The 27,707-nt window shown below is 47.5% G+C and overlaps 1 protein-coding gene across 9 annotated transcripts in view; it reads left to right on the top strand.

Moving 5' to 3' along the window:
* TNRC6A (trinucleotide repeat containing adaptor 6A) overlaps positions 1 to 23,369 on the top strand; it is a 101,016-nt gene extending 77,647 nt beyond the window's left edge. For 8 of the 9 annotated variants that reach the window (XM_087869698.1, XM_045776473.2, XM_087869697.1 and 5 more), the window contains 10 exons: positions 211 to 288; positions 538 to 748; positions 3,658 to 3,789; positions 13,116 to 13,274; positions 14,383 to 14,523; positions 16,295 to 16,402; positions 18,172 to 18,393; positions 20,718 to 20,788; positions 21,510 to 21,649; positions 22,091 to 23,369. In XM_087869698.1, the coding sequence (XP_087725824.1) occupies positions 211 to 288; positions 538 to 748; positions 3,658 to 3,789; positions 13,116 to 13,274; positions 14,383 to 14,523; positions 16,295 to 16,402; positions 18,172 to 18,393; positions 20,718 to 20,788; positions 21,510 to 21,649; positions 22,091 to 22,466 (1,638 nt within the window). In that variant the 3' untranslated portion in view covers positions 22,467 to 23,369. Of the gene's footprint in view, positions 1 to 210; positions 289 to 537; positions 749 to 3,657; positions 3,790 to 13,115; positions 13,275 to 14,382; positions 14,524 to 16,294; positions 16,403 to 18,171; positions 18,394 to 20,717; positions 20,789 to 21,212; positions 21,340 to 21,509; positions 21,650 to 22,090 lie in introns of those variants that run through there. The other variant, XM_087869699.1, reaches the window with a different exon arrangement.
* Positions 23,370 to 27,707: the final 4,338 nt, after the last annotated feature.

Raw genomic sequence — 27,707 nt, 5'->3', positions numbered from 1 at the left:
TGTGAGCACCCCTAGCCGGGTCTGAGGGGTGGAGGGGGTAGGGTGATCGGAGAAAATGCCCCTGATGAAGTGCAAGTTTAGATTGAACAACAGACCGAATTGGACAATGGCTTGAGGCCAGGGAGTCCCAGGAGGAGGTGACGCCAGATGAGGCCACTCGCAGCTCTGTGACACAGCAACACTGACGGCCTTTCACCCTCTTCCCTCCAGCGATTGTTAGCGCAGCAGCAAAGGGCCCAGAGTCAGAGAAGCGTGCCTTCTGGGAACCGGCAGCAGCAAGACCAGCAGGTAGATGACACCCTTAACCTAAACTCATTGCAGTAGAATGGTAACGAGATGCAAAATGCCTTTATTAAAATGGAAATCCGTGGTTTGCTAAGTCTCTTGTTTGCCCAGAAGTCGTATTAACTGGTATGCGGTGATGGTTCGCCTTCCTGCTGGGGAGGAGGGGGCTGAGTTTGGCAGTGAGGAGGAATATGTGGCTATCTGGGAAGCCTTTCTGTCCACCATGTTTCCCAATCATCTCGCTGTTTCCAGGGTCGACCTCTTAGCGTGCAGCAGCAAATGATGCAGCAGTCCCGGCAACTCGATCCCAGCCTTTTGGTGAAGCAGCAGACCCCACCATCTCAGCAGCAGCCACTCCATCAGCCAGCCATGAAATCTTTCCTCGAGAATGTCATGCCCCACACTACACCCGAGCTGCAAAAAGGGCCATCACCAATAAACGCTTTCAGCAACTTCCCGATAGGTGGGTTTCTCACTGCCGTGAGCATTCAGCTGATGCTCAGGGGCCACGGGCTTACTGTGTCTTCTCCCCGAGCGGCACGGTTCCGTCCCCCCAGGAAAACCATGCTGGCCCCGGGACCCTTTCCTCCCCGAGAGCTGCCTTGCCTCTTGTAGGTTCACCTTGGGGGAAGGCCTCTCTCCATGCAAGAAAATTACACTGTTTCCAAAATTTCCCGCTCTTTTACAGCAGGTTAGAATAAAGGTGAAGTCGCTCTTAAGCCACCAGGTCGCTTCCTCGTAGGGCAGAAGGGGGAGACACCCTGAGCCGCGCTGCTCTGCGGGAGCAGCTGGGAACAGTCACTTCTGTGCTTTGGGTACCTGTAATTGTGATTCTTGCCTACATACTTAGAGATGGTCTCTGGTCTGAGCGTAGAAAATAGAGGCGAGAGGAGGATTGCCTTGGTTGCCCCTGCTGTTGCCCCTGCTGTTGCCCCCTCTTCCCTTTCTTCGTTCTGTCCCCAGGCTTTTATTCCCTCTGGAAATTTCAGGCCTTGATGTTTTCTCCTTCTTTGGGTCTCTTTTCTCCTTGTGCCTTTGATTCTGTTTTGAGCCTTGATTGTTCACACCCTCTTCATTTTGCTTTCTCCTTCAGTCTTTTCCCTTAACAGTGGTTTCTTGTAAACCAGCTTGGTTGGTTGCTGGCCCAGCTGGGTCCAAGACGGTTAGTTAAGTTGCGTGTTCTGGGCTGTGGGCAGGGGCTGGGGCCTGCTGTTGCTTTTCTCTGGCTGGACTGTACACGATTTGGCTTTCCCTGGTATTGTTGTGGACTCTTCAGCCAGGACATAGGTTGCATTTTGAGTCCTTGGGATTGTTAACAATCTCTTTATGTTTCCAGAAGCAGTTCCCTTGTCAGTTACCATGGCAGGTGAATACCTTAGAAGCCATTTGTTGTGACCCTCTGATCCCGGAGACAATAGTAGGTAGGGTAGTGAAAATACCCAAGTATGTTGAGACGTGGTCTTACCAGTGAAGGGAAGTGACTCTTGCTGTTTGCATACTAGACATATAAATTGGGCCAGTGAGGAGATAAGTTTCTGAATATGGGATTTCCTATTCCAGGGGCTCCTGGGTGGTTCAGTCCAAATCTTGGTTTTGGCTCAAGTCATGATCTCAGGGTGGTGAGATTGAGCCCTATGTCAGGCTCTGCACTCAGTATGGAATCTGCTTGAGATTCTTTCCTCTCTCTCACCCACCCTCCTCTGCTCCTCCCCCTGCACGTAGGTATGCCTGCACGCACACGTGAACACTCTCTCTCTCTCAAAAGAAATAAAATCTTTAAAAAAAAAAAAAAGTGCTGCTCCTTCTTGATTAGGAAGTCTGCTGAACCCATGCAAACACAGTATGGTTGTCTAAATCAGGCATTGGCAAACTAGAGCCTGTTGGCCAGATTTGTCCAGCTGCCCGGTTTTGTAAATAAAGTTTTATTGGAACAGAGCCATTCTCTTTTGTTAATGTATTATTCTGTGGCAGCTTTTTTGCTCCAACAGAGTTGCATAGAGACACTGGGACCTTGTGGCCCACAGAGCCTGAGATAGTTACTATCTGAACCTTCACAGGTTCACAGAAAAATTTGCCAGGTCTTGGGTCTAGCTGAGGAGTCCAGAGAGCAGCACATGTAATTGCTCTCCCCCAAAATAAGGATGATATTAGAGAATTCACGTTGTTAAAGGCTCCAAGTTTGACTGACCTGATACCACATGGACTGTCATGAAATCCAAGTATTTAAAACTATTTGTTTAAAACTTTAGAATAAGAACCACCTGGCTGTGTGTTAAACAGAGATTCTGGTTCCCACTGAAGTCTTTTTTTAACAAGCATCTCTGAGGATTCTGATATTGATGGTCCTGGGATCACACTTAAGAAACCCTGGCTTAATGGTCAGTTTTCTGACCAGAATATCTACGATGGAAATTTCCATCCTTGTTCCAAGAGAGTATCTGACTCTGATGTGTGTCATCAGCAAAGTTCAAGGGAATTGTGCCTTGAGGTGTGAGAGTCTCACCCTTAAGTATAATTGTTAGTGCAATACAGTTTTACTTTTAAATGGCAGTGTCTTTTATCTGGCCAACCAGTTGAAAATTGTTGTTTACAAGCAAAAAATAACAACTGAAAGTGATTATTAATATTTCTTCATGCATGGTGCTCTTGGGGGATAGCTAAAGAGATCTATTTTAGGGGTGCCCTGGGTGGCTCAGCTGGTTGAGTGTCTGACTCTTGGTTTTGGCTCAGGTCATGATCTCAGGGCTGTGAGATTGAGCCCCATGTCAGGCTCCACGCTAGGCATGGAGACTGTTGAGATTCTCTCCTCCTCCCCCTGCCCCCCGCCCCCATCCTCCCCCATGTGCACACACTCTTGCTGTAATACATAAATAAATCTTTTTTAAAAAATAAAGATCTGTTTTATTGGAGATAAATTTTTAATATTTGGCTTCCTTAAAATTGTCTTTTCTTTTATCAAGGAATTTTAAAATAATCAAAATTATATGGAGAAATAGTTTTCCACAGTTGACACAATTATGGTTTTAACAGTTTTATGGTTTGAAAACACTGAGTTATTGAATATTAGAATAGCTGTGTAGGATTTCTATTTGTTTGCTCTCTCTGATAATGTAGCCATGGCTCTGCTCTTGAGGTTATTTCTGCACAACCTTGGCCAGGGGCCCAGAGTGTCTGTTCTGCCTGCCTTGCCTTTGTCTGTAATTATTTGGCTGTGCCACATTGGCAAGGTGACATTTATTAAGGAAAATTCACAGGATTGAAAACAGATTAGTTACATGTGCTTTTCTAGAAAACGGAAGTTGTGGTATCAGAAGGAAAATGTGCTATATTTTATAAAGTGGTTTTTCTATTGAAGTATTGTTTTGTTTTTAGGCTTGAACTCAAACTTGAATGTAAATATGGATATGAACAGTATTAAAGAGCCACAGTCAAGACTAAGGAAGTGGACTACAGTGGACAGCATTTCTGTGAACACATCTTTGGATCAAAACTCCAGCAAACATGGTAGGAAATACATTCTTGCATGTTGCACTTAAAAAAACAAACTGTAGAATACTAAATTTAGGCCTTTGTTTTATTTTATTTATTATTTATTCATTTGTTTTTAGAGGGGCGGTAGGGAGGGGCAGAAGGAGAGAGAATCTTAAGCAGGCTCCACACCCAGTGCAGAGCCCGGCTCAATCTCATGACCCTGAAATCAAGAGTCAGATCCTTACCCAACTGAGCTACCCAGGCGCCCCTAGGCCTTTATTTTATTTTAATGTTTTTTTGTAGCCAAATCCTCTTAGAACCTTTCCTCGTTATTGGAAAATGCTTTATTAGTTATTAAATCTTAGTTAAAATCAAAAGGCAAAATTAACCTTTATTACACTATTGTACAAAGCAGAGGTTGAGTATACATTTGTGTTTTAAAAATTATTCCTCCTTTGATGGTCATTTAGGTTTTTGCAATTGATCTTATTGTTCTCATGTTCTGCTTAACGTTTACTCAATTTAGTATGATAGGGAGGGTATTAAAAACTCCCAGCATAATTTGATTTCTGCCAGTTTTTTGTATAACGGCACATTTTCTTCATACATTTTGTTGCTATGTGTAAATCATATAGGTTCAGTATTGTTTTCTCATCTGTTAATTAAATTTTTTAAAGAAACATCATTTTCATCTTATTTAATATTATCAATTCATCTGGCAGATGTTAATGGAGTATCTTCTGCTTTCCAAGGATGGTGCTGAAATACGTAGATACACGTGAACATGTGTGCACACAGTTGAGTGTATGTAAGCCAGGAAGAATCCTTACCCTGAAGGAGCTTATCGTTTGGTCATAGAAATAAGCATGTGAACAGCTTTAGTATGCTGTGATAGGTGCTATGAACGTGAATCCATATGATGGTACAAATAGTATGATAATGTGAAGGCCATTGGAAGACTGAGTCAGGAATGAGAACTGTGGGTGTGGTGGGAGTGGAAGGGCTTCACAGAGAGACTGCTGAGCCGAGTTTTTCGGCTTTACCACACAAAGGAGTAGAGAAAGAATTAACAAAGAGTCTATAGCATTTGAAAAGTTCAAAAACAGGACAGCCTGGTGGGTTCTGTTGTGCAGGCCTGTCACGGAGGTGAAGGGACAGAGGAAGGAGGAGGAAGGCAAAGTTACAACAGTAGGTATGGAGCAAATCGCAGACAACTTTATGCCATAAATCATTTAAAAGTTGGAAGTGGTGACTCTCCAGAGGCACAGAAGACTCAAAGCAGTGTGAGACAGAAGGCAGGGGATATGGAGGGAGTGCACCAGAAAGAGCCTTAGACGTGAGGATAGGGGACTGGGTAAGTGACCTAACTCCTTGGGCCAACACGTGATCATCCGTAATGTACTACACTGCGCTTGCGTGGTCGCTCCGCACGCTGCGGCACTGTGAGCATTTGCTGGGCGGGAGCGTGCGAGCGCGGGAGCACAGGTAATGGTGGTGGAAATGTGGCACTCAAAGCAGGCGTGCTGGGACAGATACTGAATTGATCGTAGGCTTGTTGAGTGTGGTATTTTGGAGATTGCACAATGTGGAAAAGCCCAGTAAGAAATTAGGAATAGAGGCCAACACTCGGAAGAAAAATCTGAGCTAGAATAAGGTGTGGTATTCATCAGAATGTTGAGGTCATGGACATGGATGAGGTTGCCCAGAGGGACAGAGCCTAGAAAAGAACAAGGACAGCATCCGGAGTCGCTAGTGGTGAAAGGAGTGTCTGGAGAGGTCAGATGTGGAGAGCCCAGAAAACACTTCTCCTGTGTGCTTTGCTGTCTCTTCAGGTTAAAAGGGATATTTCCATGTCTGCTTTGCTTATCCGAGCCTCAGTTTCTTTGTAATAATGACCTCTTCCCTTCCTTGCACTGCTGTAGCAGGTGTACCATTCCCTCACCTGTTCTCTGGGGTTCGGCGTCCTGGCGGATGGTGTGTGTCGTATACAAGGGGTCCTTGGGCAGCATAGGTTTTGAAGTCAGATAATACTTGGGATTCCATCCCCACTTTGTTTTCGTTTTTAAACTTACTATCAGTCAGTTTTTCACTGCATTTTATTGCGTACATAGTTCTCTTCTGCACAAATCTGTAGTGTGGGCAGTAAATTGTTTTTTAGTAATTAGCTTAATAAATATCTTTATTGTTGTATACATTGCAATCCAATGAATGTATTCTAGAAATGTTCCTCTTTTCAGAACAAGGAGGAAGAGATTGATACTTTTTCTTTACTTGAGTCTAGATCCCTACCATTCTATTTTTTCCCCCTACTATTCTTCATTTACTTAATTGACACTTGAAACTTAGTCGTTCTTGGGCGTCTGGGTGGCTCCATCGGTTAAGCGTCTGCCTTTGGCTCAGGTCAGGATCTCGGGGTCCTGGGATCAAGCCCTGTGTCCCGGCTCCCTGCTCAGTGGGGAGTCTGCTTCTGCCGCTCCCCCTCTTTGTGTGTGTGCATGTGTGCACTCTCTCTCTCTGTCAAATAAAGTCTTTAAAAATATTTAAAAATTATTTTTCTATTAGTAATACTAATTACTTAATATTTACCTGCTCCCCCACCCCCAGAATGTTCTTATTTCCTTTACTTTAGCAAGTGGTGTGATTAGTATTAACTAACCCAAGGCCAGTAGTCTTCATTTCATAGGTACTGTTTGATATCCCCAGGCTTTTATTTTATCCCCTTAAAATCAAGACTGTTTGATAAGATGTATAATGTTTGGTTGCTTCTATTCTTTCTTTGTGGCTGTATTTTTTTTTTTTTTTCTTTGTAAAAATGACTTCAGAAATACCCCTTGACCTGGTTGTGGTTTTGGTCTTCAGCTCCAGAAAGAAAGTTTGATATCTGTATGTAAGAGCCTTCTAAATTTCAAGTCTTAGAATGTTGGGTTTTTTAGGGGCACCTAGGTTTCTCAGTCAGTTAAATGTCCAACTCTTGATTTTGGCTCAGGTCATGGTCTCGGGGCTGTGAGATCAAGCCCTGCCTCAGGCTCTGTGCTGGGCGTGGAGCCTGCTTGGGATTCTCTCCCCTCTACCGGCTCATGCTTGGTTGCTCTCTGTCTCTCTCAAACAAAAGGAATGTTGGCTTTTTAAAAAAACTTTTGAATCTGTTTAAAGAAAGTGCTTTTTCTTACAATGATAACCCTCCAGTTGCTCATACTCTCGCTTCCTCCCAGAACTGCTCCTTCTTGATCAGTAGTTCCTCTTCATTTCTCTCTCTCCTGGCAGAGACTTAGAATCTTCTTCTCAGGCACATTATTTTTATTTGTTGGCTTTGTTTTCCCTTTTCCTTATATTAGAAAAAGAGAGAGAGAGAGAGAAATGTTAATCATCTTGTCCCTTATATTTTGGCACAGTTTCCCTTACAAAAATAAAATTCATATCCAGCTGCGTTCAGGAGAGCTCCCAAAGCTGCCAGCCTACAATTGATGTTTTTTAGACCCTCATTATTTTTGAAAGTCATCTTTTTGAACCATATCTCTGTAAACATGCAGGAAATTTCATGTACAGATTCAGACTTCTGGCATCTCTTTGGAAATATGCAGGTCTGGCAGCACCGAGCTCCAAAGCAGTAAGGAGCCAGAGCAGAGCAGCTGCTGTCCGCGTGCTTGCGGCTCCTTGCCACTCCGCGGTGTCTTCTTGCTCAGCTCAGTGGTGGCGTCATTTGCCATTTACCTTTGCACTTACTGGGGAGTGTGGTTTGTTTTGTTTCATTTCTCTTCCCACTGCCCTCACACCTGTGCCCTCCCTTCCATTGGTGGAGAGAGATTTTCCTGTAGTCCCTAACCAGAGAAATATTTGCCTGTAGTCATATCTCTTTGGGGAAGGACCATGGAATTTTGCCTGTTGCCAGCCTCTTTCACTTCTTTATAAACCCCGAGTGGCCTTGTTGGCATTTGTGTTTCCCCGTTGTAGAAAAGAGGGGCTGTTGTCCTCTAGCAGTAGAGCGGCGTAGAGGTCTTTGTCAAGAGGGGTGATGTGATAAGTAGTATTCAGGCTCACATCAGATATAAGCTGAGCCTGGGGAGGGGAGAGGCCTGTGGGGAAGGCCTTGGGCTGGCACTGACCACTTGCAACACAGTCTAAGGTGGGTTCTCTTTTTATCACCATTTTTATCTTTTATCTTAGAGAGCCAATAAATTAATTGTGGAGCAGAGAAGAAAGGGCAAATGCAGGAGACCTGTGTCAGAGGTCCCCAAGACCACTTTCAAGTTCAGTGGTTTGCCGGAAGAATTGACAGAACTCAGAAAAGCTGTAATACTCATGGTTATGGTTTATTACAGCAAAAGAATCAGATGAAAACCAGCAGAGGAAAAAGGCACGTAGGGCACAGTCCAGGAGAAGTTTCCTATTGTCCTCTCCCAGTGGGGTTTAACGGGCCTAATTTCTCCAGAAACGATGTGTGAAACCACGTACAAAGTATTGCCAACCAGAGAAGCTCCCCCAAGCTTTAGTGTCCAGGGTTTTTACTGGGGGTCAGTCACATAGGCATCGGGCACCTGCGTGACTCAATCTCCGACCCATGCAGACCTCTCAGATGTCAGACAAAACTACAGTATGACCCAGGCCTCAGGCAAACAAAAACAAGCGTTCACCAGAAGCACACTGTTGCCGTCAACTATCTGGCATGGCTGAGGCCCAGGGTCTGCACAGATAGTCTTACCTGCAGAATATTCTGTGGACTTGGAGGAGCCCAGAAGTGGTTGAGGGCCAGGCCTGAAGCGCTTTACAATACGTATGCCAGGCCTACTGTGCTAACCCTTTATTCTACACTCTCCAGAATAAGAAAAGCCAGACTTCTTAAGGGAAGTGGGTGGAATGGAGGCAAGGACATCTGACCAGTAAATTGTGCGTCACAGAAGGGTTGGACTAAGTTATTTACGATGCTTTTTGGTCCTAAGATCCTGCGACTAGAAGGCCATTTATAAAATCTTTTTCCCTTGTCAGCCAGCACGCAGCACAGTGTTCTGGGGACCGGGCGCCTATACAGAAGAATATTTCAGCCTTACGGTTGAGGGCAGTAGGGAGTGAATTCCGGAAGGTCTGTGATCTCTTAAGCTGAGATACAAAAGATAACAGGAGTTAACCAAGCAGAGGTGATGGGAGGGGACCCCTGGGGTGGTGGGTGAAGGCCTCATAAATGATTAAACAGTTTGAGTGTTAGGCCCTCTGTCCTGGGGGACTAACTGTTGGAGAGTGTTAAGCTGGGAAGTGGCGTGATGTGTGTTTGGGGATTACTCTGGCTGCAGTGTGGCAACCTGGGGAGTGGAGGTAGACGGGCAGATCAGCTGGGGAACTTCAGAGCTTAGCCAAATAGGAGACGACTGTAGCCTGACCTAGTGTAGCAGTGCTCTGCCATCAAAGCTGTGCCTCCATTTTGCAGTATATACAAATACTGAATCATTATGTTGTACACTTGAAACTAATAATGTTCTATGGCAGCTATATTTCAGTAAAAATATTTTGAAGACAAAATTAAACAAGTTATAAAGACACCCACTAAAACAAAAATTGAAGCCCTCCACGTTTTCAGAAAAGATTGAAACAGATAACACACTTTCAAAGAATTTTTAAAGAATCTGCAAAGAAATAGAAAGCATCATATAAAATAATGAGAAACTGGGACCAAATATATATGTCAAATTGATAACTATAAAAGGGCCAAACTGATTTATTAAAATAAAAGAAATTTGCATTGAATCATAAAGCAAAATCCAACTCTTTGCTGCATACAAGGAACCCAAAACAAAATAATTCAGAAATCTTTGCAGTTGTGCCAAAAAAGCAAAACAAAAACAAAGCAAACAACTGTAGGAAGCAGAATTGATAGGACTTAGTGATTTAAGATAATGGGAAGGGAGCCAGGAGAGCCTCTCTGCTTTCTAACTTAAGCGACATCACATCTGTTCCTCTGATTAATACCAAAAGGACATTTTTGTGACATTTGTTCCTTTCTGTTGGATTTTGTCCTGTAACTTTATTTGACTAAATGTGGCTTAAAGGTCAGTTTGCTGGTTTGTGAACATTGAACTGATGATTATCAGAAATTGAAGGTGAAATTGTCATGTGGTAGAAAGAACATTGGACCCTAAATCAAACAGAGCTGAATTCTAAGTCGAATTTGCCACTCGGTGGCATATATCACATTTAGAGTTTTTCTCAAGAGTGGGAATGTTAGGGATGCCTGGGTGGCTCAGTCAGTTAGGTGTCTGCCTTCGGCTCAGGTCATGATCCCAGGGTCCTGGGATCAAGTCCCAAGTTGGGCTTCCGGCTCAGGGAGGAGCCTGCTTCTCCCTCTATCCCCCACCCCCCACTTGTACTCTTTCTCTCTGATAGATAAAATCTTAAAAAAAAAAAAAAGTGGAAATGGTCGTTGACTCAGGTGACAAAATCGCACAGTAAACACAGGCCCTGGATTTGAGAGCTGGCTCTGCTGCGTATGCGCTTCCGTCAAGTAGCTTAACCTGTGTCTGCTAAGTGGGGATATGACATGGTACTCCCGAGGTGTTGTGAGGATGAATGCAGCCGCACTGAAGCACTGGCCCGACGGTGGGGGCTTCCTTACTGCGGCTGCCTTCATTGTTGGCTCCCCGCACGCCTGCCTCTAAGACAACAGTGTGTCTCCGGTGAGAATCCAGCCTGCTTGCGTCCCGCTACACCTGCCACCTGGACAGCCGTACCTTCCATTTTCCGCACCTTCCCCCGCACAGCGGTTCGTAGAGTGTGATTGGATTCCAGCTGCCTCTGTGTCAGGCCTATTTTCCTTTTTAATAAAATGAAGGTTTAATAAGTAGAAATGGATTTTTTGTACTGAAAAGGGGGAATCCTTTTATCAGCTCAGGTCCTTGTAGAAAAATTAATCACTGAAAATGTGGCATCGATGCCTGCTTACTGTGTTACGCAACTGCTGCTTTGTTCATACCGCTGAGCTCCCAGGTGGTTTTAATTCACTTTACAAACAAGATACACAGTTTACTCAGATAAAAGTAACTAGATAAGGAAGCCAGAGAAGAGGGGATGAAATTGGTGGGATAACTAGGCCTAGTTATCAGGGATAGGTTAGTGCTCACCAGTGATGGTGCCGTGAGGTCCCGTCGAGCCAGCTCTGCCCCCTGAGTCACTGATACGGAAGCTTGGGTGTTGTGACTGCTACCAGGGGAACACTGGTCACGGAGTAAACGAGGCTAAAGCAACGTTCGGGCTCTGCTGTATTTCTCCAGGAGCTCCTAGCGTCTGTGGCCAGGGCTTTTCCTCACACCTGCTTCAAAGCGGGCACGAGTGGGTGGGTGTTTGGTTTTCTTCTTCACCCTCGCTCCTCCTTAGCCAGCAAGTGTGCCTCCTTCTGTCGGGTTATTGAAGTTAGAAGCTGGAGAGAGATCCCCCCCCCACGTTCATTGAGATAATTTACATACAATACAATTCTCTTTATAAAATATACCATTCAGTGGCTTTTAGTATCCTCCGAGTCGTGGGAGTCAAACGTTTCCCCTGTGCCAGATGAGCCCCTGAGGGGTTGCTCCTCACACCTCCCAGACTTCCCTTCCCTCCCAGCCACGCGTAAACACGAGTCTGTTTTCTGTGGCTTTGCCTTGCTGGACTGCTCACGTCAACGGAAGCATGTATTACCTGGTCCTGCGTGACTGGCCTTTTTGGGGGCATAATGTTTTCAAGGTTCATCTGTGTTGAAACGTGCATTAGCACTCGTTCTCTTTTACAGTCGTGTTGGATGATGCCACATTTGGCTTATCCGCCCATCCCATGCTGCATGTCTGGGTGTACGAGCTGTTCTTGATTTCTTCTTTTCTCCGAACTCCACATCCAGTCCGTCTGTGAATAGTGCCCATTCTTCCAAAATGCACAGCACATCCTTAGCACCTTGCTGCCTCCATTCTCCACATGCAGCAGCAGTGATCTCAAACGAATCTTCTTACAGCCCTTGCCGTGTCCTGCAAAGCCCTGCATGAGGGTGTTGCGAAATCTGATGCCTTCAGGGAACAGGCAGGGCGTAGGCCAGTCTGGGGGTGGCAGGGCCTGGGGCAGCCAGAGCAGGCGCTCCTCACCTCTGGACCTTCCAGTTCCAGACATTTAAAACAAAACCTATGGGGTCATCCCTGTGCCTCAAGGTCAGGCTCCACCACTCTGTGTTATTCACTCTCCCGCTGACTTTTTGGTTCCTCACACATGCCAAGCTCCTTTTCTCCTCGGGTCTTTGTGCAGGCTGTGCCCACTGCCCGGCATCTCCTCCCTGGACCCTTTCTTCATGCCATTGCAGCCCTCCCTGCCACTGCTGGTCCCCTTTCCATTCTTTGTGTGCTCCCCGGGCTGTGGGGAGGGCCGGCACTTAGTGAGGCAGCCAGAGCCCATCCACCGAGAGAGGGATGTGTTTGCCGCCTGTGTCAAGCATTAGTTATTTTAAGATGTGTTCGAACATGGGGGCGCCTGGGTGGCTCAGTTGTTAAGCGTCTGCCTTAGGCTCAGGTCATGATCCCAGGGTCCTGGGATCGAGCCCCGCACTGGGCTCCCTGCTCTGCTGGGAGCCTGCCTCTTCCTCTCCCACTCCCCCGGCTTGTGTTCCCTCTCTCGCTGGCTGTCTCTCTCTGTCAAATAAATAAAATCTTTAAAAAAAAAAAAAATAGATGTGTTCAAAGATGAGTGTGGAGAATAAATCGCCAGAAAACAAATGACCATTTCTAAGCGAGAGTAAGTTGTCTTTTGTGGGATTTCACACTCATTTCGATAACAGGTATCTTTACCGATACTGGTATAATCACAAGGGGGTGTGTATGGGTAGAGCTGTAAACATCCTGATCGAAAAGGTTATTTGTTTTCATCACATACAGGGGTCATGGCAATTTCCTGGATTCTTGGATACATCTCTCTGCCACTTAAAATGTTCTCCACAATTCTCTCTTTACTGTAGCTGGGTTTCTTGCCTCCGGTGCTCCTCATTCACCAACAACACACATCTCCCTGACAAGGAGTCCACTGTGCTTGTTCTCAGTTTAGGCCAAAATACAAGTGTTTTAATGATTTGGAAGTAAGTTTGTACCCATACTCTGGTTAATTATTGACGATTATGGTCCTTATTCTCCTTGAAATAAAATTCACTATGATAATGTTCAGATCTCAGGACATAAGAGAGTTAAAAGTGATTGGAAGAATTCAGAGCTGGCTTTCCTCCTTGACTTTTCACACAGTCTACAGAACACAGCTTGGAACCCACAGATCTCATACAGAGTTATCTTGGGATGTTTGAGAAACCACAAGAAATAAATTCACTGGTGTATTTTGCCTCATAGTCACTATCATTTTTCTCTCTTTAGGTGCTATTTCAAGTGGTTTCAGGCTGGAAGAGTCTCCATTTGTTCCCTATGACTTTATGAACAGCAGTACTTCTCCAGCCAGCCCTCCGGGTTCAATAGGAGACGGCTGGCCACGTGCCAAATCGCCTAACGGCTCTAGCAGTGTTAACTGGCCACCAGGTAAAGTGCTGACCATTTCTCTCATGAGGCTCTGCTTCCCTTACGGTATCCTTACCCCTGGGTGCTCTAGTGATGTAGGCCAGTGGGGGCGGATGGCGGTGGGAAGATGCATGTGGGACGCATGGAGAGCAGACCGTCGGGTCTCAGGCAGAATCTGGCCTGTTAGCAGTGCCTTTATGCTGCAGGCAGTGAAGGCCCGCGTGAGGAGTAACATAAAACCTTTGTGCGGGGTTCCTCTTCATCTGCGCCAGGGGACTAACTTGACAGCGTTTCATCTGCAGTGAGGCATTACCAGAAATGGACTCACGGCCTTCTTTTCTGTTCGCGTTGCTACGGCTTGTGATTTGCTACAGCACCTAAAATGTCAACGGTTTAGGGGCGCCTGGCTGGCTCAGCCTATAGGTCACGCGACTCTTGATCTCGGGGTTGTGAGTTCGAGCCTCACGTTGGGTGTACATATTACTTAAAAATAAAATTTTTTTTTTTTTTTTTTTTTAAGATTTTTAAGAGGGAGAGAAACAGACTCCCTGCCAAGTAGGAAGCCCAACATGGGGTTTGAGCCCAGGATCCAGAGATCATGACCTGAGCCCAAGGCAGACACCCAACCAACTGAGCCACTCAGGTGCCCCAAAAACAAAATCTTAAAAGAAAAAATGAGGGCTCCTGGGTGGCTCAGTCAGTTGAGCATGTGCCTTTGGCTCAGGTCATGATTCTGGGGTCCTGGGATCGAGTGCTGAGTTGGGCTCCCTGCTCTGCAGGGAGTCTGCTTCTCCCTCTCCCCTTGCTTCTCCCTCTGCTCATCCTCACTCTCTCTGTCAAATAAATAAATAAAATCTTTTTAAAATAAAAAAAATTAAAAAGTTAAATGTAACTGTTTAAAAATATATAAACCCTGAGAAATGATTTCATTTGCAAAAATGCACAAGTTATTCATAAATAGCAGCTTATGTTACAGTAACCATAGTACTGAATCAGCCTCTTAGAGTGCTAGTATTAACTGGAAAATGTTTGAGAATTGCATAGGCTTAGGAATACAAGTTTTGGATATTTAATAATGGATCTTTCAGTGACGATTAAGCCTGAACTAATTTTAAGTTTTTGTTTACAGAATTTCGCCCTGGTGAACCATGGAAAGGTTATCCAAACATTGACCCTGAAACTGACCCTTACGTCACTCCTGGCAGTGTCATAAACAATCTTTCAATTAATACTGTGCGGGAAGTTGACCACCTCAGGGACAGGAACAGTGGTACGTAGCCGGATACAGTCTGAATCTCCAAATGATGTTGGATGACGCAGCTTGAGAGTGGTTCACAGAGGGGGTGCCGGGAGGCTCAGTCAGTTAAGCGTCTGCCTTCAGCTTGGTCATGATCCCAGGGTCCTGGGATGGAGTCCCGCATAGGGCTCCCTGCTCAGTGGGGGCTCGGCTTCTCCCTCTCCCTCTGCTCCTCCCCCCTGCTCGTGCTCACTCTGACTCTCTCTTAAATAAATAAATAAAATCTTAAAAAAAAAAAAAAAAGAGTGGCTCACAGAGGATGTGAAACTTTCAGCCCATCACAGCACCTGGCATTCAAGGGAGTCATGAAAATAAAAAGTGAGTTCTCAGTTTTCCCATAGGTGATTCTTTGCCACTTTAAAGATGATGAGGATTTGTTATCACTTGTTACGGTAAACACATGTAGTCACTTAATTATCCCAAAGGACCAACAAATATTTGCTTTCTAGGAATTGTAGTAGCAACTGAAATGTTGTTACATACTTTATAACAAGTTTCAGATCACACAGATATCACAAGTTGTGATTATTAAGAAATGGGTGTTTCATATAAAAGATGTTACATTAATCATTCATTTATACACTCTTGTTGTTAAAGGGCTTTTGTGTGGAGAAGCAATTTACCGTTCTTTGTCTCTCCAAAAGTGAAAAATTAGGACCCCTTGAGGGGTCCCTCCAGTTCAGAAGCACTTTTAATAGGTTATCAAATATAGTCATCCTACCACCTACCATATAGTTTTCCCTCACTCCAGTCATTTGAAGTATTCTCTGCGTGCACCTGAAGGAAGGGAAGGGAGGAAGGAAAATACTTTGTTTCCATTCGAAACCTATCTCCTCCTATTCCTCTGAACAGTTAGCATTTTACGTTAAATATGTGATTTTGTTAACAGGTGGTTGGATGTATCACAGCGGCAAGGAAAGAGTCCTCCTCATTCTAAAGTGGCTGAGTTTAACAGACAGCTATGTAGAAGGAGTTAAAGTGCCCGCTGCTTTCCCAGCAGGACAGCGGGGACAGAGCCAAGGGTAGAGCCTCACAGCCTTGTATGTGGCTAATGGAAGAATCCGGCGGCTTGCAGAAACGGGCTTCTTGTTTGTGGAAGATTGTCAGGAGAGGAGTTTAGATTTGATGTTAGAAGACATGAACCATTGGGGGTTTTGAGTGGAAGTCTTGCCACTGAAGGCAGGTGGTCTGACAGTGGGGAGCAGATGAGACGGAGTTGGAAGCCAGGCCGGAGCTATTACAGATCCAGATGACAGTCCAGCCTGCAGCAGGGCGAGTGGTCGAGGGGGGTTCGAAAAAAGGGGGAAAAGCCTGGCTTTGGGAGGCTGCTGTGGGGCGTGATGGAGGGCGAGAGCCTGCTGGTGCTGGTGCCAGGTTCCCCCGGGGGGAGGGATTGTGGTGAGAAGTTGCTGGAGTTCAGTCAGGGGTTGGGGGCAGGAGGAGGTAGGCTGCCTCCTGGAGCCCTGACTGGGACCCGGAGCCAGTGTGGTCTCGGGGTGTCAGGCAGAGGAGGGCAGCTACCTCCCTGAGCCACGGTCAGAGCAGTGAACAGGCCTTCTGGGTGCGCTGTTGTGAAGGCAGGAAGGGAGGTGCAGTCATGGGCACCGTCCCCCCGACCCCAGCATCCGTTTCCTTTCTCGTGGCTCACTGTTACGTTGCAGCCTCACTGGAAGCTTCTGCTTACTCATCAAGTGCCATGGCTCTTGCTCTGGGAATGACTAATTGGGCTCTTCCCCCCACATAGGGTCATCCTCATCCTTGAACACCACGCTGCCTTCAACTAGTGCCTGGTCATCCATTCGTGCCTCCAACTACAACGTTCCCCTCAGCAGTACAGCACAAAGCACTTCAGGTGAGCCACGTCCTGGGCCGGCCGAGGCCGTCAGAGGGACGGGGTTGTCAGCACCGGGGCTGGCACTCTTGTATGGAACCCTCTTCTCTTTATCTGAAGTCTTCTCAGGGAGGTAGGAGAATATATTTCTGAGCCTGGGAAAATACTTGTAACACCATTTGTCCGTTTTTAAAATTGACTAGACCCAGCAGTCTTTTCTAAAACAATCCCCTTTTGCTGAGCCACTCTCTCTTGTCTGAGAGCCAGCGCATTAAATGCAACTTCATTTGAAGCAGTTCTCAAATGAAGCAGCTTTTATTTTTGTAATTTCCAATCCTTTGCAGACTGATACTTCTGTAAAGTATAGCAAACCTGACCTTGGAATTGCCAGAAAAGCAATCACGTTCGTGGGAGCCGTGGCCATGTCCGATTGCTGTCTGCTTACAAACGCTCGCTCTGAGTTTCTGTACTTGTTCTGTCAGAGACCAGTGGGAACCTGTGTGGTGACCAGTCTTCCGACCACACTTTGAGTCTCGCTGACTTAAAGGACATATACTTCATGAATCAAGTAGAAACATAGTGACAAAAGTTACAAAATTTTGCATCCACTTCTGCCCCCTCATGGTTTTTTAGGATTATTTTAAACAAGTTAACTGTGTGCCTGATCCCTACACACCCCCATTGCCATGAGGCAGCACATGTCAGGAAGTGAGCTTTCTTCTTCTTCCTTCTTCTTCTTCTCCTTCCTTCTTTCCTTCCTTCCTTCCTTCCTCCCTCCCTCCCCTCCTCCTCCCTCCCTCCCTCCCTCCCTCCCTTCCTCCCCCCCTCCCTTCCTTCCTCCCCCTCCTCCTCCCTCCCTCCCTTCCTTCCTCCCCCTCCTCCTCCCTCCCTCCCTTCCTTCCTCCTCCTCCCTCCCTCCCTCCCTCCCTCCCTTCCTTCCTCCTCCTCCTCCCTCCCTCCCTCCCTCCTCCTCCTCCCTCCCTCCCTCCCTCCCTCCCTTCCTCCTCCTCCCTCCCTCCCTTCCTCCCTTCCTCCTCTTCCTCCCTTCCTTCCTTCCCCTTCCTTCCTTCCTTCCTTCTCTTCCTTCCTTCCTTCCTTCCTTCCTTCCTTCCTTCCTCCTTCCTTCCTCCCTTCCTTCCTCCTCCTCCTCCTCCTTCTTCCTTCTTCTTTCTTTTTTTTTTTTTAAGGCAGGCCTGGCTATGCACAGAACCCATAGGCAAGTTGCTTAACCTCTCTGACCTTGGCAGGATGTGTGTCAGGACTAGAGCTAGTAAGCACCAAGTGCCCACCATTCTGGCGCTCGGCACAGAGAGGTTCCCGGTGAACGCTGCTGTGAGGACTCCCTGCGTTGGGGCTACTTTCGTGGTCCTTTTTCCTGTGTGTAAAGCAGAGAGTTCTAAAACCTATTTAATGACCTGTGTGATGATCTCAGGTGACTGAGTTACGGTCATAGCAGTGCGAGTCCCAATTGCTGTTCGAGAGCAATTGAAAGCAGTGTGTTTTGTTTTGATGTCGATTGCAGTATGGTTTTGTACACTGGGCTAAGAATTTCGTTACGTCTTGAAATTTTTAATAACAGACAAATGGTTTGAGTGTTTTGAGTCAAGGCAGCAATTTCCTTTTGGCTTTTGTGGGGGGTTTTAGCAGTTTGAGTTGGGGATTTTTAATAGAGCCTTCTTTTTGGTTGATTTGCTTTTTGTGGGAGAATGGGTGCTGTCATTTAAATTTTCTCTTTTCTAAAAACATTATTTCTTCCCCCGTTCTCTGCTGTGTTTTTTTCCTGTGAGTAGCCAGAAATAGTGATTCCAAATTGACATGGTCTCCTGGTTCAGTTACAAACACCTCTCTGGCTCATGAGCTGTGGAAGGTCCCTTTACCACCTAAAAACATCACTGCTCCGTCCCGCCCACCTCCGGGACTGACTGGTCAGAAGCCACCCTTGTCTACGTGGGATAACTCTCCCCTTCGTGTAGGTGGAGGATGGGGAAATTCTGACGCCAGGTACACCCCAGGTAAGACAAGCACAGTGCTCGGGATGGCTTCTTGGGGTTTCTTTGCTGAACAGGAACAAGTACGCACAATTGTCTCACAGGCCTATGCGTTACCCACTACAAAGTAGGATTCAAACTTAGACACGCGTCTCCCAGCACATTGCCATCTTCTGCAATTTCTAGGTCTTTGTGAGTCTTAAATTTTACTTGAAATTGTTCCTGGTTTACTTAAGAACATGTGAGTGACCAAAGCCACACAGAGTCAGTAGTCAGGTTAATGGAATGGACGTCATGTCTCTTCCGGAAGTTCCCCAGAACCCGTCTGGGAACGTCTGCTCACTTCCTGCTCGTGGCAGGCGCGCAGAGTAGCACCATGCCGTGGGGAGAGGCTGCGGAAGGTGGGAGCAGCCCGGCTCGGCTTTGAAGAAGGGGTTCTGTTTGGGTGGAAGCTTGGCCTATATACTTCAGGCGATCCTACCGAGTATTGTTTCAGCCGGGACGTGTGAGAGCGGAAGGAGGTACTGGTAGTTAACCGTGCGGGGCCGGCAGTCCCAGGAAAACCGCCCCCATGTCCCCTCCCTCCCTGCTCCTCCTGCACGTGACTGGCCCTGGATTCAGACTGGGGTTGTGTCCCCGCCCTGACACACACACAGATTGAACTAGCCGTCTACCAGTTCTACCAGTAAATACGGTCTTGGTCTTCGGTCTCCTTAGTCCCAGAGCTGTAGCTGACTTTCTCATCTCTAGGCTGAAAATAGTAAAACTTGATAGCGTTGTCTGATCTTTAGACAGGTGATTGGCTAAAAGAAAGCTCGGCAGTTTCCTTTGGGGGAAAGTTTTAAGGGAGAGGGTGTGGAGTTTTAATTCCATGGAGGGATCCAGGCTACTAAATGCTCATGAATGTAGTCGGTGTCCTGTGTGAGTGGCTCTGTCGGGCCCCAGGCACTTCTGGGTGCCAGCCAAGAGGCCGGCAGTAGCGCGCAGCAGCAGGAGAGAATGCGGTGCTCCGGAGGTTGGTGGGACCGAGTAAGGGCAGCCCAGCAAAGCAGAGAGGACACGTATGCTAAGGCGAGCAGCCCGGGCAGGCACAAGCGCTCCTTGTTGGAGTTGCTGGAGACTTGGGGGTGGGGTGAGCCAGTGCAGGAGAGATGAGGGGCAGAGCCGTGTCACAGAGCCGTGTCACAGAGCCGTAGTGCTCAGGCGTGCTGACGTGCGGTGAGGTTCCTCGGGTACTCCTAGGAATGACTGGCTCATGAAGTCGCGCCGCCGGGAGCGCGGGCCCCTGGAGCTGAGCAGGAGGGCCAGTGTCGGAGCTCCTCGGGAGCCAGACAGACACGGAAGTGTCTGGGCGATGGCAGGTTGCTCTTTCCGGTTGAAGTCCAGTGGACACACAGCATTACGGTAGTTTCAGAAGTGTGACACAGCGATTGAGCAGGTCTCTCCATGACGCTGTGCTCGCCACAAGTGTAGCTACCATCTGTCCCCACACATTATTCCAGTACCATCGACTGTATTCCCGATGCTGAACCCTTTCCTCCCTGTGTCTTACCCATTCTAGAACTGGAAGCCTGTACCTCCCTCTCCCCTTCCCATTTTGTCAACTCCTCACCCCCTACCCTTGCCCCAGCAACCATCAGTCTGTTCTCTGTATTTATAGGTCTGATCTGGCTTTGTTCGTTCGTTTGTTTTATTTTTTTTAATTCATACAAGTGAAATCGTACGGTATTTGCTTTCTCTGTCTGACATATTTCAGTTAGCATAATACCTTCTAGGTCCATCTGTGTTGTCACATGAGGCAAGATCTCATCGTTTTTTTGTGGCTGAGTAATACTCCATCGTGTATCTGTGCCACGTTTTCCTTTCCATATTTGTCTGTTGATGGACACTGATTGCAAGCTTTTCAGTCCCCTTAGAGCTTCACACCCTGTGAGACATGCATGCAGTCAACAGACCGTACCTTAGATAATAGCAAATGGAGGCCTTTCCCCAGAGCTACCATTTTGAGATAGTTTTAGCTTTATAAATGAAAAGATGGAAAAGGGATATGCCCTTTTGTGGCTCCCTAGCCTGCTGTGTGATGAGCTGGGGGCTGTCTGAGCTCACTCTCCCCAGAGGCAGAGCCACTTGCCCCAGGAAGTCATGCCTGGTCAGAGCTGGTGCGAGTGGCACTCGGAGCCGCGGGGGAAATTACCCCACGTAGACGTGCAGGCGGGTGGGAGGGCAGGGGGGACGCCAGGGGCCCCTGCGTGCCTCCTGCGCGACTGTCACTTGACTAGGATGTGTTTGTCCTAAGTGTCATTCGGGCCACAATTGTGGAAAACTGACTTGCCCTGCTTTGTCCTTAGGTTCCAGCTGGGGTGAGAGCAGCTCAGGGAGAATAACAAATTGGCTTGTTCTAAAGAACCTTACACCTCAGGTAAGAATGTCAGGCATCCTGGCCAATAGGCACGCGCCAGGGAGCACGGGAACAGAGGGTTCCAGTCTTGTTTGAGAGGAGTTTCTACCCAGGCCTACCTAGTGCTACCGAGTAGACGTCAAGGCCGGGCCGAGGAAGGAACAGGATGATCTCTGGATGCCTCAGGCAGGCTGTGGTCTGACCCAGCTTGTTCACACTATAAACTGTGCACGGAGCTGACCAAAATAGCTTCCTTGGTCTCGCTGCAGAGACGCTGACTGAGTAGGTCCGGGCGAGGATCGGGGTCTGCACTTTCATGCAGGTGGTCCTTGTACTGCAGTTGAGAAACCCTGGTCTGCCCTTGTAGATGAGAACATCTCCTTAGGCCCCGGACCACCCCTCCTCTGGAGGCTGGATGTTAAGAGCCCACCCCCTCCTCTCCCAGGGAGCAGTGCCTTGATGAGTCCTGTCCTCTGGGCAGGGAAGAGAGAAGACATGAAGCCACAACAGGGGCATGGCTAACTAAGGAAGTGGGGATCTGGGGAGTGTCCAGGAGTCTAGAGGCCACAGAGGTACGGCTCTGGGACCAGTGGAGGTGGGGAGGGGGGCACTGGGCCCCGGCACAGCAGTGAAGAACCTCGGGCAGGAAAGAGAGGAGCAGAGTCCCAGCCTGGGACGCCCTCGCCGGATGGTCCTCGTGACGGCTTGTCTAATCGGCGGCTCCCCACGCTCTGTCTCCTAGATCGATGGCTCAACTCTGCGTACTCTGTGCATGCAGCATGGCCCACTGATAACATTCCACCTGAACCTCCCACATGGAAATGCTTTGGTCCGTTACAGTTCAAAAGAAGAGGTAGTGAAGGCACAAAAGTCTCTGCACATGTAAGTTGGCCCTCGGGTGTGAGACACCTGGATAATGCCCTTGTGATTGGAAGAGTTCGGGGGTCCCTTGTGTGTGGAAGCACAGCCGATGACACCGTGTCATCTCCAGGCCAGCGTGTGGGGTCCTGCCGTAAGAGGGCTGCTTCGTAAGGCGGCAACCTCGCTCTGTCTTGGGTTCCAAGGTCAGTACTCCTAAGAGGAAGCATCGCTCCTCAAAATGGCCGTAGAAAATCTAGAACCTAGACACCACATGTGACAACCACACGTGGGGTAGGTTTTGCTCTGGGTCCTGGAGAACCCTGGGCCAGGCGTGTCACCGCCACGCCCCTCGGCCCCATCCCCCTCGGCTTTTGAGCTGAGGCTGAGTGCTCCCATCACCTCCAGTCAGACCCTTGAGACACCCTGAGTCTTCACCGCGTCCCCTGTGTCTCTTCCCTCCAGGTGTGTATTGGGGAACACTACTATTCTTGCTGAGTTTGCCAGTGAAGAGGAGATCAGCCGTTTCTTTGCACAAAGTCAGTCTCTGACCCCTTCTCCCGGCTGGCAGTCTCTCGGGTCCAGCCAGAGCCGGCTGGGCTCCCTCGACTGTTCCCACTCGTTCTCCAGCCGGACCGATCTCAATCACTGGAATGGTGCTGGGCTGTCGGGAACTAACTGTGGAGACCTTCACGGCACTTCACTCTGGGGGACCCCACATTATTCCACAAGCCTGTGGGGTCCTCCCAGCAGCAGCGACCCCCGGGGAATTAGCAGCCCATCCCCCATTAATGCTTTTCTTTCTGTTGACCACCTGGGTGGGGGTGGAGAGTCCATGTAACGTGTAGATGTAGACTCACGAACTGTGACCTCAAGAAGCGAAAGAAAGGAGCACTAAGTTGGGCTCGCCGCCTGCAGCCAGGGGCCACCTGTGGGAACAGCTCTTCTCTGCACATTTTCCACTTTGTTTTCCCTGAAACATATCAGTTTGAATACTTGAATCATGCAGGCCAATATTATAATGTGAAAAGGTATCTATCTATTTACACTCCCAAATAGCGCCATACATGCTAAACCGTATAGAATGAGCTCACTTGTGTATATTCATCATGTTTAGCCTTTGGGTTCTTTTTTTTTTCCTCCCCACCCCTTCCCCCCTTCCCTTCCCTGTTTCCCTCCCCATCCCTCTCCCCTTGTTTTCCTTTTTTTTTTTCTCTCTCTCTCTCTTTTTTTTTTCTTCCTTTTTTTGCAAAACCATTTTTTTGGGCTGATAATGTATGAGCTTTTAACTTTGCACTGAATGATGTTCTCTCGTCTAATCGGCAATATGGGGGGGCAGCTGTTCCAGTGTAAATGTTTACTCAAGGATGTTCTTAAAGGTGTGCGCTCTCTACTATGCCTTGATGTTTGCCTACCTTACTGTGGTGTCGTGGAGTTTAAAAGACCGAGTTCTGATGCTGACTTAGGACTATAAATGAAAGTATTGCACCAGTGTTTTCATGTTCTAAAACTAAAGAATTTCGCTCTGCAGTTTGAAAAACTGTGGCCACAGCTGTGACTTGCAGCCCCCCTGCCACCCAGGACGGGCCCTGCACTTTGAATAGGCTTTCCATTTTGTTTTGAAGGTTCCCACGGTGAACCTTCTTGTTTACAGATTTTTTTGTTTGTTTTTTGAGAAAAAAAAATGTTTACTCTTCCATCATTTAAAAAAAATTTAAAAGACAAAAAAAAAAAAAAAAAACAATGGAGGATGATTTACAAGATGCTTTCTATCTCTGGGAAAAAGGAGCAGCATTTGGCCATGTTCTTTTGTTTTCTATTCCTGTCCTAAATCCAAGAGCATGGTTCTCAGGAAAACCAGTTCCCCAGTTAGGAAAAAAAAAAAATTTTAAAAATAAAAAAATAAAAAAAAAATCTCCTTGTAGTTTCTTATAGGAAAAAACAAAACCCCGACTTTTAGCACTGATACTACGTATTGCTCTGTTAAAGAATTTTCTCTGCCAAAAAAAAAAAAAAGAAAAAGAAAAAAACAAAAAAAAACGCTTAAAGCTGGAGTTGACATTCTGCTTTCAGATGCTGTCTTTTTAATAGTGAGTGATGATGGTTTGCTAATAATCAATAGGTGATAATTTTTTGTAACCCCATCAAGTGGCTCTCTCTGTTTCTGCTCTCCTGTGACTGTGTTAACGTTGAACTGTGTACCTTAAAGCCGAAATCAGTAACTATGCATACTGTAGCCAAGGTATTGGGCTTACAGAATTGTTCGTTGTATAAAGAAAATTTTAAATGTTGTTGGAAACTAACGAGTTACACCATTTTTAAACTTACTTTCTCCTCGCCCCCTTTTTTTGCCCACAAATGGTATTATAATGCTTGCTTAGTCAAAGAAGACGGGCCAAACAAGGGTAAACATTTTAACAGCGCCGAATTTGCCATCATTTCATTGCCTTGATCTAACTGTTTGTGTCCTAAGATGCAGAAGAAGTCAGTGGCTTTTAACTGTTTACAAATAGAATGTGATTGTAAAATGTACAGTTTGGTTGTGTTTGAATTATGAAATCCCTCCCGATATAATAAACCATGACTTTTTGGCTGCTCAACATTGTCTCTTTTTTGTGAATTTCTTTGTACGCTCTTTTTTACAATGAACGTTTCAACGTTGCTGTATATGAGGGTCCTCATAGAGCAACCGAGTACAAATCTAAGCAAATATTTGAACATTCTATCCGAACTTCTCCACAATTTCACCCTGAAATAATGTGAGAACAATGGGAAACTGTAGCTTGCTCCTTCCTGCCCGCTCTGAGCGTCTTTGGGATCTTGTTGCTCAAAGCTCGCCTGTGACTTCATCTGCCCCACCATTTGTGCCCATCTCAAGCCTCAGCAAGAGACCATTTGGAACATGAAGCTTAATGACTTGCCAGTGTTCTAGTGTTAAACTCTCATACCTCTGTTACAAAATGAGAAATGCCACAACCTGGACTGGCCTTTTCCTTCCCCTTCACGGCCCTCCCTCCTGACCACGGGAGTTCTGGGGCAAAACCTGTGTGTGTATCCCAGTGTATGACTTCAAATCCTGCTCCGGCTTGCCAGGTGTGAGCTCATGTTGGACACCTTCCTATAAGCAAATGTTGTTCAATGCATTCAATGTATATTGACTTCCATACTGGTTTTTCCAAAAACCAAAGGTAGCTTTGAAAAACCACGTTTGGAAATGTTTGGAACGTTAAGCTGATTGACCTTTTGGGGCTTTGAGTAGTATATAATTGAATTCATAACTGCGTTAATTGTATTGTTAAAGTGTTTGGGAGTTTTTTGCGCTTGTTATGTGGAAATAAAGTGTTTGATTTAAAAAATTAAAAAGTGGTTTTGATTTTTGCCTCGTCCTTAAATCCTTACAACTCTGTTCCCTAAGTTGCCGTGGGACTCCTAAATCCACCGTAACCTCTCTCAGCTGCTCGGGCCGTTATTCTGACCTCCATGTTCACGTGGCCACATGGCCTCGAGTCGCTGACCGCCTGCGGGAGGCGGTCTAGACGCTTTCTACGTCGGGTCATGCATTATTCCCAAGTACAGCTCACAACAGCCACGCGGCTCCCGCACCCCCGGATGCATGCTGGGCTTGGCATTGCTGCCGGGCTCGGCTTACCCACGTGCGCTGTCCCCAGCACGAGCAGGCACTTCTGTCCCACCTCTGTCCCACCCCCACCGTGGCCGCTTGCTACAGGATCGGGCACTGGGCCAGGCCACTGGGGTGAGCCACGTGCTCAGATGGGTGGTAGATGCTGGGTAAATCCTGGAAGGAATGACAGCTGGTCCCCTGTTGACATTTGAAAACCAAACATCGCGATAGTGCCACTTGTTGAACTGGGTGCACCAGGGAAAGTCAAGGTGAAGTTACTGATGGCGGGGGGGTGGGGGGGGTCAAATCCAGATTAAAGGGCACGGAGAGAACAGCGTGAAGATGGGTTGGGGTCAAGGGGCAGATGTTTGGATCAACAACAAATGGAGGTTGCACTGAGCAAGTTGGCTCGCTGTTGGGTTAAATTAGACCATTTCCGAGCATTGGAGAGTCAGTCTTCCCCCTTCGCCGAAGCTTACGTCATTTCCTGCGGAGCCTTTGATGCCAGATGCAGGCAGTGGGGTCACTGGGCCAGAGCCAGAATCCCAGTGAGCTTTGGGGGTCCCTCCAGCCAGCCAGCCCTGGGCCCCGCTGGCTTCCTGCCCATCCTCCAGCGTTTCTGACCCTTGCCGCCTTGTCAGCTTTGGTTGCCCTGTTGGTGAGGGCTGGCTGCTCCTCTCCCGGCCGTTCACACGCCTCACAAGGGGCCTGGAGACCTCCCCCCCCCCCCCCCCCCGTCACAGCCTTCCGAGCAGCCCCTTCCGGCCCCCTCCCCCCCACCGTGCAAGACTTGCTGAGGAAAACAGAATTGGTCCATATTCAGGTGTGGGAGAGACACAGTTTCCCCAGTGGTGCAAGGACCAGCCCAAGTTCCTGCTCTGGAGCTCCAAGCGGCTAAGTGTAGGGGTGGGGGGGTGGTGTAGGAACCTGGGGAGGGAAACGGGGACTGAGTCATCCTGCTGTCCTAGAAAGGCAGCCAGCTGGGTGGTGTGTGTGAATGGTGGTTGGGGAAAGAGGCTGAGCCAGAGAGGGGCTTGCAGCGAGAGCCCGACAGACCCTGGCAGAGTACAGGCCTGGTGAGCACGGCCAGGTGAGGGGAGTGCAAGCTGCCGAGAGGAGCCAGACCTGGAAGAGCAGGGAACGGGGTTTCTGGAAACCAGAAGCGGAGGGAGGGTACACAGGAAGTTCCAAATCCAGATTGAGAGTGGAGTTTCAGAATAAACAAGATGGAATCTGGGATGGTTAATTTTGTGTGTCAGCCTGGCCAGGCCACGGCCAAGTACTGTTCTGGAAGTTTCTGTGGGGGTGTTTTTGGATGAGATTGACATTTAAATCAGTGGACTTTGAGTAGGGCAGATTGTCCTCCATGTGGGTGGGCCTCATCCAATCAGTTGAAGGCCTGACTAGAACAAAAAAGGCTGCCCTCCCCTGAGCAAGAGGGAAGTGCGGGCAGTAGACAGGCTTTGGACTTGAACTGCACCACCTTCCTGGAGCTCCTGCGCCTGGACTACCCAGCAGGTTCTGAACTTGCCAGTCTTTGTAATCATGTGAGCCAATACCTTCAAATAGATCTCTTTCTCTATGTACATATTCTGTTGTTTCTGATTTTGTGGAGAACCTTGACAAATGAATCCCAGAATGAGACTGTTATAACAGAAAGCCGCTGAGCGTGTGGACACCGGGTCGGTAACCACTTCTGAATCCCTGCATGTAGAGTCGTGAGGAAAACAGTACTTAGCAAAACGGAAACTATTTCAAGTGGGCTGTGGCTTCTGGAAAAGATGGATTGTGTTTTTGTCTTTATTGTTCTGTCCCCACTCCAAGAGCATTTACTTCTTTTTTTTTTTTTAAGATGTATTTATTTTAGAGAGAGAGAGCACATGAGCGGGAGGGGTGGACGGAGGAGAGACAATCTCAAGGAGACTCCACACAGAGCGCAGAGCCTGACACGGGGCTCCATCTCACGACCCTGAGATCATGACCTGAGATGAAACCAAGACTCAGGCACTTAACCAACTGCACCATCCAGATGACCCTACTTCTCCATTTAAAAAATTTTTTTTATTTTTAAGTCATCTCTATACCCAGTGTGGGGCTCGAACTCACAACCCCAAGATCGAGTTGCACGCTCCACCAACTGAGCCAGCCGGACGCCCCCACTTCCCCTTTGGTAATAACAGCTTTACTGAGATACAATTCACATGCCATACAACTCCCCCACTGAGACTGTATACACCAGCCACAAAGTTTGTGCCCTCCTGGCTTCAGTCGAGTTTAGGACATTTCCATCGTTCTCCCCATTAGAGCACTGGTTCTGCATTTTCTCTCCAACCACCCAGCCCCAGGCAAATACTAATCCACTCTGTCTCTATAGCTCTGCCTCTTCTGGAGCTTCATATAAACCCTCTATGTCCTACATTGTGTAGCCTTCTGTCTGGCCGAGCACAAGTTCCACGGAGC

The sequence above is a fragment of the Ursus americanus genome, chromosome 2 (genome assembly GCF_024610735.1).
Source record: "Ursus americanus isolate L20-20 chromosome 2, mUrsAme1.1.p, whole genome shotgun sequence".
Classification (NCBI taxonomy): Eukaryota; Metazoa; Chordata; class Mammalia; order Carnivora; family Ursidae; genus Ursus; species Ursus americanus.
Note: the sequence above shows the minus strand (reverse complement) of the source record. Positions and strands in the feature narration are given on the sequence as shown.